Here is a 20511-nt window from a genome sequence, read left to right as displayed (position 1 = left end):
TGGATGTACTGGGGGAAAGCTGATATGACAGTGGGTCAAAGAAATCCCAGCCTAATAAGGAACTTGAGAATGGTAGAAAAACTTTGATCAGTCAGCTCATTTTGAAGACTCAAAATACAACCTACCAAGTGTATTATTTGATAAAATAGCTGTAGGAAATAAGTAGCACAAGCTTAGAATTATCTAAGTAAAATAATAATAATATTAAATTATGCTCATTTCATAAAAGTCTATGATTCTGCAATAGGGAAAAAAAAAAAGAGTTCCTGGTTCTTCTCTACTTCCTTTCCTTTCTCAATGTCGATGTGGGGAAAAAAAAAAAAGGCAGCAACGTCACCAGTCCTTATTAGCAAAGCCTTCATAATCTGCATTGGAGGATATATTCAAATTAATCCGTAATTATAGATGCTGCAGGGTATCCTTTCGTTCCTGCTGAAGCTGGCACTGTGAGTAGCTGAAATTAAATTTGAATATTCAGAGCCTCAGAAGTCCAGCTCTTCTGTGAGGCAGAGGTCAGATGAGATGTCAGTTCAGTAATAAAAGCCATGCTGCTCTTCTGAAATTTGAGCTGGGTGTGAAATTTGGAACCTGTGGAATCCCCTGGGAGGTAAAATAAATGGAATCCCCAGTGGCATTCGGTGAGAAGGATTGTAGCAGGAGGAAGTGAAAGGGGATGAATGAATCTTTCAAGATGGAGCAGCCACAGGTTTCTGAGCTGCAGAATCAAGGACAGTCTCCCAATCTTACAAGGAGACCATTAGTCTCATCCACTCAGTCTTGTTACTATTTTCAAATAAGGCGAAAGGGAAAGAAAAGATGCTGCTTTTCTGAAATTGGTTTCCAACATCTAATTGACTCTACACAAAGCATTCAGATTCAAAAACAGCAAATGAGTCGTGCCCCTACGTGCCAGGGATTTTTATGTAGTCACTGTAGGGTACTTACGTAGGTATTTGGTGAGTGACTTAATTGGAACTAAGTTAAGGAAACAATTCTACAGTTTCAGCGTTGTCTAAAAATAAGGTTGGTGTTATTTAAATAAACACCATCTGGTATCAACTGTTATTTAGAATTTTATCTGCTTTCCTCCTTGTCATAATTCAATATTATGGGACCGGGCTGGGATATGTGTTGGTATAAAGAATACACAATCACCTATATTCACACAGATGTCAATGTTATTAGATTTTCAGACTCAGGCCACCTCCTGAGACTATTTCTGTTTTGGTGGAATGTAAAGTTCATTGATGGGCTTACCATTTTAAATTTTAAATTATATTAAAAAGCCCTCCCCAAGAGTTGATAGAGATAATAGTTAATGTCATGATTCCACTTTTAACGCAAAACAAAAAAAAATGCATAGAACTAGAAATTAAAAGAAAAAAATGCAGTCTTTGGGGCTGATGTGCTCTAGACTGAATGAAAATTGTTAACAGGCTGAAACAAAATACTTAGTAAAAACATGTAAATAAAACATTCAGTTATTGCCATAATCTACATATACCAACTAAAAAGTTCAAGGAATTCCTGTTATACCCTATGGACCTTGTATAATTCATGCTTTTGACAAAAATAGAACAGAGTCCCTGTAAATTTTACTAAGGCCTCTGACCAAGAAGGCTATATCTCAAGAACTAACCTCGTATAGAAGAACTGATTTATCAAAGTGAAAGTCACTTGCAGACTTAGATCTGCTGGAATGGGAAAGAACAACCCACTGATCACGGTTAAATTCAGAAAGCAGCTTATTTCACCAGTGGGCAGTGCGGTAGCCATTGTTAAGGAGCACAGAAAACAACACGACGTGGACTCAGCAATCAGAAGCAGTTGTGACATGGGGACTGGGGGTCAGAAACAGGGCAGAAGACTGGATGCAAGTCCAGATGCAAATAGACAAGGGCAGAGGTCAGCTACAGGGAGGACTGTATTTCCATTTCCATGTTTAACATGAGCTCCAAGTGTCCTGCCTACCCAAAGTTGTTTGTTCCTGAATAGAGAGCAAATGGTTTACAACGAGGAAAGGAAGGGAGGACCAGGAAATGGGGCTTATGGGATGGAGGTGAACAGGAAGAGGGTTAGTAACTTAAATAATTACAATGATAGAATCCAGTAACTAGCTAAATGCTGGAGAAAAAGGATAAACTGGAATGATAGACTTGCCACAGGAACACTCAGAAGCTATTGATCTTAAGGAGCTCATTAAGAAGTCCTTCAGTTTGTTTGGAGACAGCAAGAAAAAGCTGGTTGTCTTTCTTCGAGAATCAATTTTGAAGTTGCAAAAAAAGAAATTCTTTATACGTTATTTCACATTCTATAATATTAAAGACACGCAGTGAAAATAGATGGTTCATTTTGACCATTGAAGCCATTACATTTCTTAGAGGGCATTTGGATTTTTAATCTGCTTCATTTAAAAGGAAAAACAAAAGCAGAGTGCTGGTCTAAGGACATATACTGTGAGGTAGTATGGAAAAACAAGCAAAGCATTAGACACAAAATCCATAAAACTCACCAGTTTGGGGGTGGGTTGGGAGCGAGGGGGAAGAAAAACATCCCTGCTGCTATGACTCCTATTTAGTGACCGATAATATCTCAGTGCAGATGCTATGAAACATCATTCTAGGTAAGACAGAAGTGTAAGGTGTTGAATAACAAAAAATCAACCAAGTGAATATGAAGATCTAATTGGCTTTATTAAATGACTGATGGATAGGCGGCACCCCTTCTAGCAAGTGGAGGGGGCTCAGAGAGTTGTACAAAATGGAAGGCTTTTATAGAGGGAGGGTGGGGTAAGAACATGAGTAGCATGAAAGGATTGCAGCAGGCAAGGCTGCTTCCCCTTAGGAGTCAAAGCAAAGGGTCTGTTTTATCATGCAAGATTACTTCATCTTCCTCCGGAAGTGGGGGGTCGTGGAGACAGCCCAGTGGTAGACACATTGGCGCCCATCAGAAAATTCCTGACTGACCAGTGAAGACTGCATTTCTGGGGGAGGTTGAAATTGCACTAGATTAACTAAGAATCCCCAGTGTAGACTTGACCTAACTGATGCCATTTGGGGCCTGTGGGTTTATTTTTAACAAGGAAGACAAAGCAAACAATGCAGGGAGATGCAGTGAGAGATAAGCATATATATATATTTTTTTTTCTTTGTGTTAATTATCTTCCATCCTAAAAACTCAAGTTCTTTGTTTCCAGAAAACTGGATAAGCTACCTTAAAATTTGAAGCCATATAATTTTTCCAGTTAACAGATGTTTCTGCATGAATGAAAGTGTGAAAAACGTAAGAAATATGTTATAGAACATGATATTAAAGTAAAATGTCCATTAAAAATAATTTTTTATTATTGCATATTATTATTACATGTATGGCCTTATTTTTCCCAATGCTCAAAGGCCAAAAAAACTTTAATGTCTTAATTTTTGCATCTTAATCCAACATCACTCATCAGAAATTAATAAAAATATCCCCAGTGAAAATTATGAACCTCTCATGTTTATGTTTATGTTTGACTTACATATTATTAGACAAAATTGTATAATGACAGTATTCCTCAAAGGAAAGGAATTACTCATTCTGTTATTTAGGTCATGCTTGTATTTTGACTATGAGGGACCATCAAGTGTTAGCCCAACTTTGACCCTAGGTATCAATTAGAAAGGTTAACACACTAAAAATACTGATTAGTGACAGGTCCCCAATAGAATGGTCAAGGCTAAAAAAGCTTAATAAATTGTTTAAAATTCAGGTGTGTTATCACTCATTAAAAGGTAGTGATGAAACTGATTGAAACAGGAGAACTTAGCTGAGAAGAATTTTGAATATTTTTTATTGGAAGAAATAGAGTCCTATTTAATGTGAATCTAATAGTTATCATTCCCATTATGAAAACTGATGTAGGAAAGACATTAGTGTTCAAAGCCAATGGCCAAGAAAGAATTCTTAAGATACCTTTGGTGCAAAAATGTGATTTTATTGAAGCATGGAGACAGGACCCAAGGGCTGAAAGAGGTCATGAGGGGTCATGAGGAGTGGCCCATTATATACTTTTAAGTTGGGAGGGGGTTAGGCACAGCATAGGTCTCAAAGAAATTTGGAAGCAAGGTTTCCAGGATCTTGAGGGGGCTAGCTATTGTTGGGAAAGGGTCATTTCTTACCGTCTAATTAAACCGAGTCATAAGACTCTTCCGATATATATGGGTGGGTCATATACATGACAGATGATTACTAACATGTATCTTGGATGGTTTAGAGATAAAGGAAATTTATAAAGTAATTTTTATATGTTAATGTAGGCTTACTGGATGGGGAGCAGAGGGGTCAGTTCGGGTTAGGATTGCCTTTCGCCCTTACCAAAGTGTCAACATCAAGGCAGTCGAGTCCCTAGAGGAATGTCACTCTGCCTGTTTCAGGGCCTTGTCAGTGGGCTGTAGGTAGTAAGGAAATCTAATAATTTCTCTTCTGTCTCTATTTCCCACATCAAAAATGAGCACGTCATTATTCTGATTGCTGAAACTACATGTTTACCATTGGATAGAACACAGCAAAAAGTATGAACCCATTTCATGTCTAGATAATTACCAGACAACTAATATTTTGACTGCTTAATGTAATATATTTTGAAAGTGAAAAAATCCTCAAGGACATCAGTTCTACATGGCATGCAAGCCTTTCCACCATCATACCATTAGCTGTAATCTGTGGAGTGATTTAAAGTCTCTAACTTACAAAATGAATTAGTATTCTAGTCTTTTTCTGCTTTTTCACAGTTTAAATCTGAAAAAGGATAAAAGATACCTGTCATAGTTCCACATTTATGAGAAACTATGAAAGGATTTCTGGATCTGCCACACCCTATAAAATGACCCATTAGGAGAGTGATTCGCATATACTTCCTTTTGTTGGGTCTCAAAGAGAAAGTGTATTTATATGTACGATGGGCTCTTGAGGCACACATCTGTACTAAGCCCCTTCAGGCCCTTTTTATAGAGGCAATGCATTTCTTATCATTTTAAAGCTTCTGGTATAATTTGAGACACAAAGCTGATTAAAAGATAATTTTTTTAAAAATAGCAGATGAACCCAGCGATTGTACCTGCATGAAAAGAGTATTTTTTCCAGTTTTTCTATGGAAAAACACCCAGAAGTCCACACACGGGAATTAATTTCCTGCTTTCCAATAAAGCTAGAAATAAAATTAATGTTTACAGATAAATGAGATGTTTAATAGTTAATAATAATTAAAGGAAGGTATTCTTCATAAGTGAGTGAAAAAGTGTCATTTTACATAGCGAAAATTTTATTTTTTCTTTTTCCTTTTTAGTACTTTACCAATATCTAGAAGTATTAGCAAAGGTGATTGTTTTTTTCCTCCTGATGTCAGATATAATTTAATGACCAGTGTACCCTTAACACATTGACAAAAAGACCCAGGCTTCCCCTGACCAAAGTAGAGTTTCCATCTGCTAAGCTCAGGACCAGGGCTTTCTACACTTTCCATTTATGGGTGCCAGATTTAGCAAACAAAAATGCAGCACACCTGTTAAATTTGAATTTCAGATAAGCAATGAATAATTCTTTAAGTATAAGTATATACCGAATCTGATATCTTGCAACTCTGTCTCCATTAAAAATCTCCTAGATCTTCCAGTCAGAACAGATGTTCTCCTGAGAAAACACCTAAGGGAGAGAGGATAGAGTGAGAATGCCTTTCTTTCACACTTAGGGAAATACACACACACATATGCACACATACTCTCACAACCTGCTTCATGTCTGCAATTCTATTTTGCCACCTCATCATCTGTCTCCAGAATTATCTTCTCCAGCTCCCTGACACTGTTCCTTCCTCAGCACCAGTCTGGCTTAGAAGACACATGGCTGAATGCTTAAATCACCACTGTGCTCCTACTTACAGCTCTGTACTAAGTCATGTCTGACCAAAATAGGATGAGACGTGGAGTGAGGGAAAGGTTCCTAATGTAGGGTGGGAATTGTCAGACACCTATTTTTCTACTGCCACATCATTGAAATATCTTCTCTGAAGGGGTCAAGACAGACTACAGATTGTTGGGATATAACACAAAATACCCAGTGTGATTTAGGAGATTTTGAGATAAACATTGGGCTTCATTAGAGAAGCAGACTGTTTTGTACTTTTCTGGAAAAGAGGAAAGGCATTTCTACACTTCTGATGATAGACTAAAAAAGAAAAAAATTAGATGGTCTTGCTGTCTGACTACTCTTCGTAATATCTCCTATAGATAGCTTCTTTTGAAAGGCAGATGATTTTCCAGTTCTGTTTTTTTTTTCTGTAGGAATATTTCTTATGGCAGTCAAAATCTGAGTGCTAGAAAGCAGATAGTATAAATCTATAGCCACAGTTTAGAATGACATATTTTATGTTTCATAAATCTCTATAGGCAATCATCCTATGTGATATATTTGCTGGGATATTCTTGTTTCCTAAGGAGACTTTCATCATAAAAGAAGTTAAATATGGTGGTGTGTCCCATCTACTGAATGACTTTTAGACTGAGCATTCCAAATGCCAGTGGATATGGGAGAAAAAAGGCAATAGTCAACAGAGTTAGCAAGTTTTGCTTTGATTTTTCTTGGTGTCTTTTTCCAGGGTCAGGGTCTTTTTAACAGAAGTTGTATGAATTTTTCAGGAAGGCTCTTCTGGCTTTTCCTAAGAAGTGGTCAGGACCCCAGCTTCTTGGAGTTAAGGCTATGCAAGAAAAACACAGAAGAAATGGAGGTGGCTACCCTGTCCCCAGTCCCTTCCCCTTCTCATCTGGTTAGGTTGGATCTCAGCAGTTCCTAAGCTCAACAAGTCACTCTCACAGTGGAGTAGGGCATCTCAGGTACAATCTTTGCCAGCTTGCCGGTAATAGAGAGGTTGATATTACTGTGGAGAGTTAGATCTCTTCATCTCAGATGTCTACAGGCGAGCTGAACCCTTCTATTAGAGACCAGAAGTAAAAAGTTCTCCAAAATACTCCCAAAGATGTGCCACTTCCTTCCTTTTCCAAAAACTCCCAATCCCCAGAATACCTAAGGAGGAATGAATTTTAGAAAAATATCACAGCCCTCTTTTCCAGTCAAAAATTATATATCAGCCAACCAGCTATCACATCAACTACAGGAAATGAAAGAGAGTCTGTAACAGTTTGAAAAGCAATAAATGACCCTTTATTGTCAGAGTAGAAAACAAAAGACAACATATTTGCATTTTTTTTTTTTTTTGGCCGTTATTAGTCTCCCACTGGTGCATTTTGGAAAAAAAAAAAAAAAAGTGTGGAACAGAAAAAAACAATAGAGTCCAGGTAACACTGCAAGAACTCTAAGTGAATGTCAAATTTGTGGTTGAGTAAAAATTTCTTGGGATATAATCAGAGATTTATATACACTAGGAACGTGAAGCAAAGCCAGAGCAGTTCAGTGAAATGCAGGATTCCCTGAAGCCAGAGACCTACTTTTTTACATAATTACAAAAGAGAGCAAACTTCAGAGCCACAAGAAATCTCCTGAGGGCAGCAGTGGGAGTGGAATTCATTTTCTCGGAGAATCCATATAGTAATTTTAATGGTTTAAAATGATTCATGAACTAGTGGAAGAAAGACATGGAACTTGTCCCCATGTTTTTCTTTTTACTTCCCCCATCAAACAAAAATGTTCTATAATTGGACTTTTGAAGTTAAGTCTTTGGATAGGCAGTTTGAAAGTCTCACCTAATTTCATCGAGGGAGCTTAGGAAGCAAAGAAATCTCTGAAGGAACCAGGGTCCAGATTTTTTAAAGGGCTTGAGGAACAAAATAACATTTTGAAAGGGACACAGATAAAAATTGGTGTCCAATATGAAATATGGTGCAGAATGATTTATATATGTCACCATGTTCTATAGCTTTCAGAAAACCTGCCAGTTTCCCAGGGGATTTCAAAATAATCTCTAGTAGATGGCCAAAGTAATATTCCCCAAGGAATGTATAAGCTTTTTCAGAAATGATATTAAAGAAATACAGAAGAATAAAGATGTTGTTACTGAAATGTAAAAAAGAACAAGTAACACTAATTGTTTGATATATTTATTAAGTTTATGTTCATGAGAATAAATACCACCCAGAAAATAAAACCAAAAAGAGCAAGTAAAATAGAGAGAGTAGGACCTAAGAATAAAATATTTAGAAAGTGTACCCTAGGGCCACAATCAATAAATTTCAATAGGTTGTCATGTTAGGATTTATTCAAAGAATCAGAAAAGAATAAGTTCACAATTAATTTTGAAGCCAGAATATCTCTGACAGGCCTGGCACATACTGTTGAGGAAGTCTGGGGCACAATTCTTTCAGACAATGGAGGTCCCTCCTCAGACTAATCAATGTTAACAAATATCAAAAAGTCCTTTGTGATACCTCTAACCCCTCAACATCAATTACTTATGCAAAGGTTGGAAGTTCCCAAATCCACTCTCACTTCTGACATCAGCTGCAAGTTCAAAGGTCCCCAAGACCACTTCAGGTTCCATAATTCACTAGAAGGACTCACAGAACTCATTTAAAACTTATTATACCTACAGCTACATTTTTTTAAAATTTTTTAATTTACATGTAATGTATTATTTGTTTCACAAGTACAGGTCCGTGAATCATTGGTCTTACACAATTCACATCAATCAACATTTACAGTTTATAATAGTGAAAGAGGATTCAAATAAAAATCAGCCAAGAGAAGAGGCATGTAGGGTAGAATCCAGGAGAGTTTCAAGCATAAGCTTTCAGTTGTTCTCTCTGGGAGTCTTCCGCAGTGCTAACCTCTCTCAGCAATGATGTGAGACATACAATATGCACTAGATATCACCTCAGCCTTGATGTTCAAAGTTTTTATTGAAGCTCAGTCATGTAGACATGGTTTACTGCCTGAAAGGCTAACTTGAGCCTCCAGCCCCTTCGGTGGTCAAGCTGGTTCAAAGCCCCCACCATAAATCACATCATTAGCATAGACTCTCTGGTGTGGCCCAAGTCTCCCATGTAAGCAAAGACAGTCATCTCTCAGGACTTTCCAAAGTCTTAGAGATTATCTTCCAGGAACTGAAAGCAAAGATCAGACCTCCTTTTGGGCAAGGTGAAGATTTTACTGCACACTCATATTACACAAACTTGTATGATCTGTACTCTCCTCACTGGAATGGCACTTGTCTGCATCATTATGACAGCTCTAGATGGGACACACCTTGAACTTTGCAGGTACATTCACCTGCTGATAAATTGTTTCAGTTGACTATGGCCTTTCTTCATCTGCACCTTTGGAGGGTAGTAGTTCTATTCAAGGATGCTTTGGGATTCTGTTCAAGAAGCAGATCCCTGTTTCTCTCCACAGATGAGGATTTTTGCCGTATCGTTGTTGAGATGTTGTATAGTGAGGGCTTATCCCCCACCTGCTGCAGACTGGTGATCGATGAGAACTTGTTAACACAATCTCCTATCTCTAACAAAATCCTTTCTTTATGTGTGTGTGCATTTCTTAGAATGTGATTCTCAATATGCATTATTTTCCAAGGAACATTTCCTAGATTATTGGAATTTACCTAGAAACTGATTTCTTGTTTCCTTATTACATCTGAAAGAATGTACTTATATTTAGACTAATTTTGTTACAGAGTTTCATTGGTTTAGTGGAATTGGTTGGAGAGAAAACCATCAAGAATGATATACCAGCCATTCAATCATGAAATGGTTTCAAGGATGCTGATAAATTTTCCTAGAAAATTGAATTCACTGAATAATAGCTAGAGTCTATGGAAGCTAAAATAATCAAACTTTGGTTTTAGATTTTTTATATCCAATCACTAACAGAAGTTTCATACATGTAAAACTTCCAATAAGATTTCTTTTTAATGTGATATACATTCATACCACTAACAATTTTCTATACATTTTAACACAATAATTTTTGTTTTACTTTTTAACGAAAAATTTTGGTATTTTTGGAATGCTTTAATATAGGGCAAAGTAGAACATAAATTGTAAATTAGCCTAAAAGTCATAGAATGAGAAACAACTGAAGTTTCTCTTACAAACACTATTCAAATAGATAAATACTCTGTTTGTGCATTAGGCTTTTAGCCACTAAAGCATTGGTTCAAGTTGTAACTCTGAAATTTTTGACAGAAATTCAAGTAATGTTAATAATAAGTATATAAAAATGATTTTTATGATGCTGAACCATAAACTAATAAGTGTAAGTCCTTTATGTCACCCACAAAAGTCAGATTTTATACTCACATAATATATAAATGGTTACTTTATAAAATGGATACTTAAATCCTATGTCCACTGAATTTCCACTATTTTTATATGGATCATAATCTTAACTATGAATTGCTATCTTTAAAATATCATGATTCAATAAAATGAAATGAAATTGGAATAAATATAAATGTCTGCATCCACTATAAATCTCTTTTACAAGTGAAATATTGGGAAAATCCTGACTTAAGAGAATTTCTATGATAAAGTTCGAAGTTTGTTTTGACAATTAGTCATCATTCATGGCCAGAAATGTAATATAATAGTTTTAAATTTTAGACTGCATTGATAGAAGTATTGTATCCATAACAAAGGCACACTCTATACTTTGGGCCACTCAGGTCATTACTACATACTATGTCCAAATAAATACCACCCTTTCATCAAGTCAAATTTAAAAACCAGAGGGTATCCGATGGAATGCAATCAAAATAAGTTTAAAAATCATCTTACATGACTTTTTTTAAGCAACCACAAATGTTTAGCCTAAAGCACCACTAATTTTGAGTTTTTGAGAAATTTATGTTAATTATTGTTAAATAGGTCTAAAGCTGTTTTTCTTTTGATAGATATCATCTATGCTTGTTGAGAATAAAGCACTAGGATCAATAGATGGAAGTTAGAAAGAGGCATGTGTCAGCCTAATGAAAGGACAGACTTCCAAAGTGTCTGAATACATACATACCTACCCTATTATATTGAGGATTGCATTGTCATTGCTGGAAGTTCCATGTCAGAAATGTTAGAGGAAAGTTGGTGCTCACAGATCTATGCCTTATTTTCCAAGTCTCAGATTCTTCCATTCTATGGGTGGAATTACATGAAAACAGTGTTTCTCATGGATCAGAGTTGGAAAAGACTATTCTTTTCCAACTCCTTCATAAGTACTCTGGATGAAAGAATAAATAAGTGAAATTATATATGCTGGATAACTTTTTTTTTTCTCTTTTCCACTCCTCTCCTCTCCAACCCCCACACAAATGCTGCTCTTGGGTAATGGATTTTTATCTTTGTCTTCAATCCTTTAAAGATATCAGTTCAGTGTGCGAACACAGGCAATGAAGCCAGTGGTATGTTTGACACCATTGCCAAGGCAAATGCAAACAATAGCTTATTCGACTCTTGTATTTTCACAATATCTGGAATCCCATTTATAGTTCTAGTCTCCACATATTAAAAGAGAAATAATGAAATCTAGAACGGGGAGACCAAAAGGCCATAGGGATGAACTGATAGTTCCCTGAGGCCTTGCTAAAATACTGATTCATTAGCCTTAAAGAGCTTATGGAGGCTATCTAAAAATCCTTAAAATTGCTATTTGGGTGACGTGAACAAAAATTCCAAAAGATTAGAACAATGGGAGTCTCTTTAAAACCTTTTTTCAGCCCTCTAGCTGCCATCTCGCGTCCCTGCGTGTGTGCACCTAATCTCAGCTGGTCCGCCCGAGACCCCCTGAGCGCCAACCCTAGTCCCCCGCGTGGTCCCATTTCCGCTCCAACAAGATGAAAGAAACTATCATGAACCAGGAGAAACTCGCCAAACTGCAAGCACAAGTGCGCATTGGTGGGAAAGGAACTGCTCGCCGAAAGAAGGTGGTTCATAGAACAGCTACAGCAGATGATAAAAAACTTCAGTTCTCCTTAAAGAAGTTAGGGGTAAACAATATCTCTGGTATTGAGGAAGTGAATATGTTCACAAACCAAGCAACAGTGATCCACTTTAACAACCCCAAAGTTCAGGCATCGCTGGCAGCGAACACTTTCACCATTACAGGCCATGCTGAGACAAAGCAGCTGACAGAAATGCTACCCAGTATCTTAAACCAACTTGGTGCAGACAGTCTGACTAGTTTAAGAAGACTGGCTGAAGCTCTGCCCAGACAATCTGTGGATGGAAAAGCACCACTTGCTACCGGAGAGGATGATGATGTATGAAGTTCCAGATCTTGTGGAGAATTTTGATGAAGCTTCCAAGAATGAAGCAAACTGAATTGAGTCAACTTCTGGAGAAGATAAAACTTGAAGAAGTTACTGGGAGCTGCTATTTTATATTATGACTGCTTTTTAAAATTTTGTTCATGGATCTGATAAAATCTAGATCTCTAATATTTTTAAGCCCAAGCCCCTTGGACACTGCAGCTCTTTTCAGTTTTTGCTTATACGCAATTCATTCTTTGCAGCTAATTAAGCTGAAGAAGCCTGGGAATAAAGTTTGAAACAAGATTAATAAAGTTCTTTGCCTAGGAAAAAAAAAAAACAAAACCTTTTTTCAGAAAGATTTATTTATTTTAAAGAGAGAGAGGGAGAGAGGGAGAGAAACCCAAACAGGGGCAGGGGCAGGGACAGAGGGAGATGGAAAGAGAGAGAGAATCTCAAGCAGACTCCCTGTTGAGTGCGGAGCCCAATGGGGTGGCTTGATCCCATGACCCTGAGATCATGACCTGAGCAGAAACCAGGGGTCTGATGCTTAACCGACTGAGTCCACCCAGGTGCCTCTCTCTCTGAATTTTCTAATGCATTATTTAGGAAAAATAAAAAGAAGTATATCTTCACAGACCAGATGACAGTCTAAATAAATAGTATGTGCAAGAAATTCCCCCAAGAATTCCTCAACATTTGTGAAAGGCAGTTAGAAGTCATAGCTCCTAAGAGAAGCTGAGTACACTCCAGCTGTCTGATGGTGTCATGAAGGAAAACCCTGCCTTCTTGGCAGTCTCCCATTGATGATGTCTACTCTGGCCTGAATAGACCATTGTCCCTAATGAAGAATGACAAGTCTTATCTTACAAAAAAAAAAAAAATTAAAACGTTGCTGGAAGCAACATTTAATTGTTTTATCTGACAGTCTCTCTGTGTTGAGATTTGAATCCTCATTAGAATCTGATTTGAATTTTAACGAGTATCACAGGAGAGTTGACATTGAAAAGCCAGATCCAAGATCTCAGCCACATGAAGGCAGTGGCAGTTCTCTCTATTATCCTCTAGGTTGTAATTTGGAAGCCTCTCCAAAGTACCTTTGGTGCCTTTTTCTTGAGGGCCTGTATGTTGGGAAAAGCCCGATAGATCCCTAAGCATTATCGTGTCTGAGTACATCAGCAAACTTGTCATCGGCTAATTAGCTAAGCCTCCTCCTGAAACTGAAGCATATTCAATACTCTTTTCTAAAAACTTCTCAAACTATGTTTCTCATATCCAGTTTTTCCCTTCTAAATGGAGATATGTTTTCCATTGGTCTTTTCAGACTTTGGTATCAATTGAGTTGCTTATATCTCTGAAGTGTGTACACAAAAGCCCATTTCTAAAATTTTTACCCATTTTTAAAAGTTAACTAAAAATACTGAGTTTGCATTCCTTTGCTTGATAAAACACAGAACTAGCATTCTTAAGCATGATCTTCCTAGTGCTGGAGACAAGAAAACAGTACATGGGCCACCTTTTTGCACAGCAAGTACAAGATGTCATTCTCGAATTTGCAAGTATGTACTTTGTGTTCTCTGCTGTGTCATTACTGAGAGACTTCCAAAAATAAAACTGTTGTCTTCACTGCCTTTAGGCCATGGTTTGGGTGATTCTAATGTGGATTGTGGCTGTTTTTCTGTGAAAATGTTTGTTTTTTAAATTATACTATTTTATGAAACTTCATTTAATCTTTTCAATGAGCATTCAAATAGCTATGACTTTCACACCTGGAATCAGAAGTGTCACAGTTGAATGCAGTTTCAGAGCTGATGTAGTTTCTCTAAATTGTATTCTCCATTATAAAGGCTAAGTATAATATTTCAACTATTTCTTTCTGGGTTGATAGTTTCTTATTGAAACTTGTGCTGAAGACCAGTGACTTCAAAGAAAATTATTTCTTACTGTGTATCCTTCCCAAGAAGTGGTATGACCCTGTATTTCAGTCTGTTATAGATCTTATGAAAGTTAATGAATTTAAATTCTATTATTCCAAAGAAACACATTAACTTCTCTAGCAAGGCTCTGAAATTGGATTTGAGATTCTATATTTAACTGTAACACCACAGTCTCAGCGAAGTATTTGAATCCAACATCGTATGTCAGGGAGAATGTCAGGAAACCATAGAAGGTACTCTCTTATTTTCCGCTTTGGCAATGACAAACTCTCTGAGGATTTTTGGTGAGTGTCTGTGTGGTATATTCTATACATGGGAGCTTCTACTAACAGAGACACCATTATTTAGTAACACACTTAAATCCAGAATTAGTTCTTGGTTGGTCAGTGCAAAGCCAGAGCATTGCTGAGGATAAATTTTCTATTAAATGAAAATGAATTCAGATATGCCAGGACGATGAATTCTAGACTTGGCACAGTTCGGTATTCTCTTCTTCAGCAAATATTTATTCAAAAATTGCCTTTGAGATATATTTTGTGTCAGGTTGAAAAATTGTCCCCCACCAGGTGGGGATGGCACTTCCCATTTGCCCTCAATGACACATAATCTTTCCGTGGAACCAGCAGGAAGATTGCCCCATCTTGTCTGTTGCTTCTATTAATCAGTGCCATTGTCTAATGCCTTTGAGAGGATTTCTTTATTTTTCCCTACCCGGGAAACCTTTTGTGATCATGTGAGACTGAGCCAACTTATTCTAGAAGGCCATTTTTAAAACATTCCCTTTAATTTTAGAATGTTCAAAGACACGGGTTAAATATTCTATCATGTAGTGATGGAGTTTCTTCCCCCCCCCCTTTGGGGAATTTTTGTTTCAGGTCTCCCTTTAGCAATATAGTAATGTTTTGATCTCAAGCAAGAAAGAAATTATCTTCCAATTATAAGATGCCTCATCAAGTTAAAAGGGGAAAGTCTGAAGAGATTCTTCATTATCCTATTTGAGCTAAAATGAAAATGTGAATATAAAAAAAGTTAGAAATTACTTAAATAATAAGTGTGCAGACTCTATAGATGAAAAATGATGAAATCTTCAAGTAAGACTAAATATTATGAATGCATGAATTTCTCCCAAAGTAATGTCTAATTTAATGTCGTTCCTATTAGGATCCCAGTGTTCTGATTTTGTTTTTTCTGAGGCAAGCACTTTGCAAAATGATTATAAAGGTCTCTTTGGAGAGAAAAATGGTCATAAATTCTCTTTAAAAGAAAAAAAAAAGCTTTGAAACAAAAGATTGGTGGAGAAGAATCCAGTGCCAACATGTCAGGATGGTCTAAGTCACAATGATCACAACAATATTGCAGGGATCCAGGAATGAATAGATACAGAAACCAAAAACAACAACAACAACGTTCAAAATAGCATTGATTGCATTATTTCTCTTTGGGATGGGTTAATTTTGTTGTCTGTGAGAAGCGAGCAAAGGACATTGTGATAGGGAGTGTTGTGCTCACCAAATATCCATGTGCTCCTCCCCATTCCCAGCCTCCTTTGCAGCTGGGCCGGGCTGAAATAATTAGTTAAGGTCAATGATATGTATCCAGAAATGATGTAAGCTGCTGCTATACTGTGTTCTTTAAAACATCCTGCCCAGTCTAATAACTCTCTCTCACCTTGCCCTTTGTCAATGTGGACGCCACAAGTTTCAGATGATGGCTTCAATTTGCAAGCAGCCTGGATCTCAGAATCACTCCTTAGAAGAGAGCACCTTCCGCAACTGCTTAACCTATACCAGCCCGTGACAGAAGCAAAAAATAAATATCTGTTGCATTAAAAGAAACCTGATAGGCAGATGAAGATGATAGATCTATGCCTCAGATTCCCAATTTCATCTTATTTAACTCTTTAAATTAAATATTACTTGATAATTTATATTTTTAAGATTTAATTTATTTATTTATTTGAGAAAGAGAGAGCGAGAGAGCATGGACCAATGAGGGTGTGGCGGTAGGTAAGGGCAGAGAGAGAAGCAGAGTCCCGCGGAGCAGGGAGCCCGAAGCGGGGCTTGATCCCAGGACCCTGAGATCGTTACCCGAGCCGAAGGCAGACTCAACCCACTGAGCCATCCAGGCACTCCAAAACTTAATTTTAAAATGATCATTTAAAAAGAAGCTGCAATAATTTGTTTTGAAAAACATATTTAGTTATCAAAATCTCACGTTTGGGAAGAAGCTTCCAAACAAAAAAATGATAAAAATGATTCCCAGGAAAAAGAAGGCTGTATGATTGATATTCTTTGCTCTTTTCTATTAGGTTTTCCAGGGCAATTTTGACAATGATACCCACAGGAAAAACGTCATCGACCCTCCAATCTATGCACGGCACATCAGAATCCTCCCTTGGTCCTGGTATGGGAGGATCACACTACGCTCAGAGCTGCTGGGTTGTACAGAGGAAGAGTGAGGAGCGTCCATGCCCCATAGGCCTCCTCTCTGTCTTCCTGAAAGTATCTCCATGGAATGAACTGGGCAAACTGTAGGAAACTGAATGGGATTTTTCATGAAAAAGTGCTCAAATTATGGTAGGCCACTGTCTTTTTAAGGAGGTCTAAGCCTGCCTTTTCAATGGTTTAATTTGATTTTTATTGTTTAAATTGCTTAAGCCACATCACATTAACTTGTGAGTTACTTTCAGTCGTTTTTTGAATTATTCACAATGGTTGGAATATATTAAGGGAAGAAGTAGCACTCTTTTGATAGCAAGGATAAAAAAAACTCATAGTTGTCAAATTAAAGCAAGAGTTGATAGAGCTTTTATAATCAATACTCAGATAATTCTTATAAAAGGTACACTGCAATGTTAGCAATAAGTTTTTTTTTCTTCTCTAATAACTCTACATGATTCTAATTGTTTCCCCTGTGCCTACCAATCACTGTCAGTGTTTGTAACAGAATTTTGAAGAATCTGTTACATGCAGTACTAATTGATATTATAATTCTCATTTTACTTTCATTATTTCTAATCAAATATATCATGTAATCTTTTTTCTTTTCATTCTATTCTATATTCTTTATATTGTATATTGACTGAATAAGTCCATATTTTTTTCTAAATGAGTTTTTCCTGTTATTTGCCTAAAAGTTTCATGTTTATGTGTGTGTGTATGTATACATATATATACATATATATATATACATATATATGTATACATATATATGGAACATGATTGCCTATCAGTAGATTGATCATATTTAATATCAGTAGATTGAATCTGAAATTCTATTTTTGAAGGAAGCTATAACTATGTAATTTCCGAATACTTCCTTGATGAAAAACCCAATACTACCATTTTGCAAGATAAACAACAACAAAATAGTATTATGTCCCTTTAAACCGGAATTTTAAACTTTATTGTGATGGTATTTACATAGCCTTATCTTTACTTTAAAATAGCAGAATAATGAATTCTGTGTTTGTCCACTTAAAATTTTTTTAGCAAACAAATATTAACACAGTGCTGCAGAGTCTGGCCAAGCATACTCATCATCTCTTTGTTCATCTCTGCATTTCCTGTGAAACTAGAATTTGACTGAGACTTGAATGAAACTGGTGGCAATTTCCTAGGAAAGCACATTGTGTAGTTATTTGAGAAAAGTATTTACTAATGACAATGTAGTAGATCATTTTAAGATGGAAATTGATTTCTATTTATTTTGCTTCGGAGGTCCTGAAAAAATAAGCAATTGTCATAACAATTTGTTATTGATAATGGAGGTTTCATTGACATGTCTCTCAAATTAAAGCTCACACTGCTTCCATAATAGTCCTCAGCATCTAATTTATAAGCTTTACAAGTATTTGTTTTATAAGGCTTAGACACAGAATTATTGGAGTTTTAAATTAAGGGTCCTGGAAAAGAAAGTATGGTATGTGTACAAAATGTTAAGGTCCTGTGCAACACTGAGAAGTCTTTTTTTTCCCCCATTATTTGTGCTGCATAACAAAAGCCACTAGACTGTTATTGTCTTGTCTGTCTATGTGTTAACCGCATTTCTTAATGATGTATATATGGAGTGGGTCTTCAAGCATAGTGAAGAATTTAAAGGGAAAGTCAATCATAATGGTGTTTTTAATAAGAGCAGAATTAAGACTGGCTGGCCACACATTTGTCCTATGTCCACAGGCTTTCTACTTCAGGTTCTTATGAAATTGTTGATCTGAAGCATCTGAAATGGTGATCATTTTTCGGCATCTTTCACAACTTTGTTAGGTCCTCAATATTGCCTTTTCAGACAACTTTAAAATTAGGAATTAAATCTTTTTAATTTCCTCAATGTTAAAGTCATATTACAAATAATTATTTAGATCCAAAAAGAGACACACTTACTGTCTAGCCAATGCCTTTTATTTTTTTAAACATCTACTGTCCCACCAAATTTCTAGCTGTTTTCCTTTACAGACTATGCACGATTCTTCATTCTAAACAGAGTATGTTTTAGAAATTATGAGTCATGCTTTGTAATGATTTACTTTCTCAAAATTATTCGTGGCCTCTTGTGATGTTTTGAATTTTATTTTATTGATAGTTTTTTAAACAAATATTTTCAAAGGGAGTTTGTTAAACTTAACACTCCTTACCTTTTAGAAATGCACTGAAATGGCTTTCTCTTGCTTGTGCATTTTCTCTCTGCTCTCTGTGCACTTCACCAACGTGGCATGACCAACAGGATATGTTTGTCCCATGATGTCTCAAATTCATGACAACAGAGGGATTCCCACATGTGTTGATGTTAACAATTCCTATGAAGTAGTATGTAGCTTTTGTGTCATTTGTTTCAATGACACCAAAGGGAAACAAATTTATTCTACTTAAATTCACACTGAAACAAGTAAAATCTTAGAAGAAGAACACACAGAAAAGTCACCTAGTCTTCACTATATGGAGTAGCGATGATATGCTAATTTTGTAATCTATGAAATTAACACTTTAAACATCTCTGTTTTATCTATGTCCTGTTGAAAGCACTTATCATAGTCACTAATTCTAATTTCAGGGTTGACTTTCTCTTTCTGAATGGCTTCAAAGGATTGGTGTGAACTTTGAAGACTTAGGGTACTAATGATTGTATCTTTGCTAGTCAACAAATTATGAAACATAATACTCCCTACTGGCGTCTGATGTGTCAGTAAGTACAGAAGTTACTAAGACACAAATAACCTTTGCAAACTTTCAAGCTGTGTAATATTTCAATGTTGGTTTTTTCCTTTGTATATATACTTAAATCATGTAGGATGTTGTAAAATTAGTATGACCTTGTCTAGTCTTCAATCTTCAAATAAAACTTTTGAAAATCTGGGATACATTTGAAGCAGTTGTAATTAAACACATGTGACAGAATATACAAATTGTCTGAATGGCCACTACTCTTAACTACATGCTTGATGTAATTTTTTTTGTACTAGACAATTAAGCAAATACATAAAAAAAGAGAAATTACAATAGCCTCCAAATACCCATTGCTATCAGCTAACCTTGATTTTCCAGAATTATTAAAATGTGTGTTTTATGCATTTCTCCCACTCCTTTCAGCTGTGCCAAATTTATTGGAATACAGGTAACCCAAAGTCATTTTTTGCCTCATACATATTTAAAATTTTGTGTTCCAGGATTGATCTGGCCATTGTTAACCACATGCCATTGCTATCACTTCTAGTATTTTTTAAATATGTGATTCTCAGGAGCATAATGAAGAGATCCCGTCAATAGTGAGCAATAACACAAACATTAATAATGTATTTTACCCATGTAATGTCAGCTATTGCTTAAAGACAGAACATTTGGCTTCTTCATGAGCCCTGTTTCTGCCTCTCTGGAAGTCATGGGTAAAATATTAAGTCTGTGTTCTTCCCACTTCTTAGATATTTTCTTAAGATTCAAAAACCTAGGAGAAGAAAAGTAAGCTATTAGATGTTGATTCCTTAGTTGAGTTTCGATGAATCTCTGAGAGTTCTTGGTATCAATTTATGTGTGTTGCTGTAGTCAAGCATGTTCCACTTTAACTGCACTTGAATGTGAATGCTTCAGTGGGCCTCCATGGCTTGCCTTACCTTTTCACATACACAAACACATACAAAGATGCTTTTATAAGTTAAATATGTATATATACATGTATATCGTATTATATTATATTGTATTTAATATATGTTTAAGAAGGCCACTAAAGAATCAAGACAACATCTATACAGGGTAAAAATTTATTGCGATAGGATAATTACTCAACAGAAAAACTTTCAATTATGAAGCTTTTAAATTACTGATTCAAGATGTAGAGACAATAGAAACATTTAGAATTCCA

The 20511-nt window shown here is 36.2% G+C and overlaps 1 protein-coding gene and 1 pseudogene across 2 annotated transcripts in view; both read left to right on the top strand.

Moving 5' to 3' along the window:
* EDIL3 (EGF like repeats and discoidin domains 3) overlaps nucleotides 1-19514 on the top strand; it is a 425477-nt gene extending 405963 nt beyond the window's left edge. For both annotated transcript variants that reach the window (XM_047731177.1, XM_047731176.1), the window contains one exon: nucleotides 16469-19514. In XM_047731177.1, coding sequence (XP_047587133.1) covers nucleotides 16469-16618 — 150 coding nt within the window. In that variant the 3' untranslated portion in view covers nucleotides 16619-19514. The remainder of the gene's footprint in view (nucleotides 1-16468) is intronic.
* Nucleotides 11769-12381, top strand: LOC125100760 (transcription factor BTF3-like; annotated as a pseudogene).
* Nucleotides 19515-20511: the final 997 nt, after the last annotated feature.

The sequence above is a fragment of the Lutra lutra genome, chromosome 5 (genome assembly GCF_902655055.1).
Source record: "Lutra lutra chromosome 5, mLutLut1.2, whole genome shotgun sequence".
NCBI lineage: Eukaryota > Metazoa > Chordata > Mammalia > Carnivora > Mustelidae > Lutra > Lutra lutra.
The sequence above is the reverse complement of the archived record's forward strand: the minus strand, read 5'-3'. Positions and strand labels throughout refer to the sequence as shown.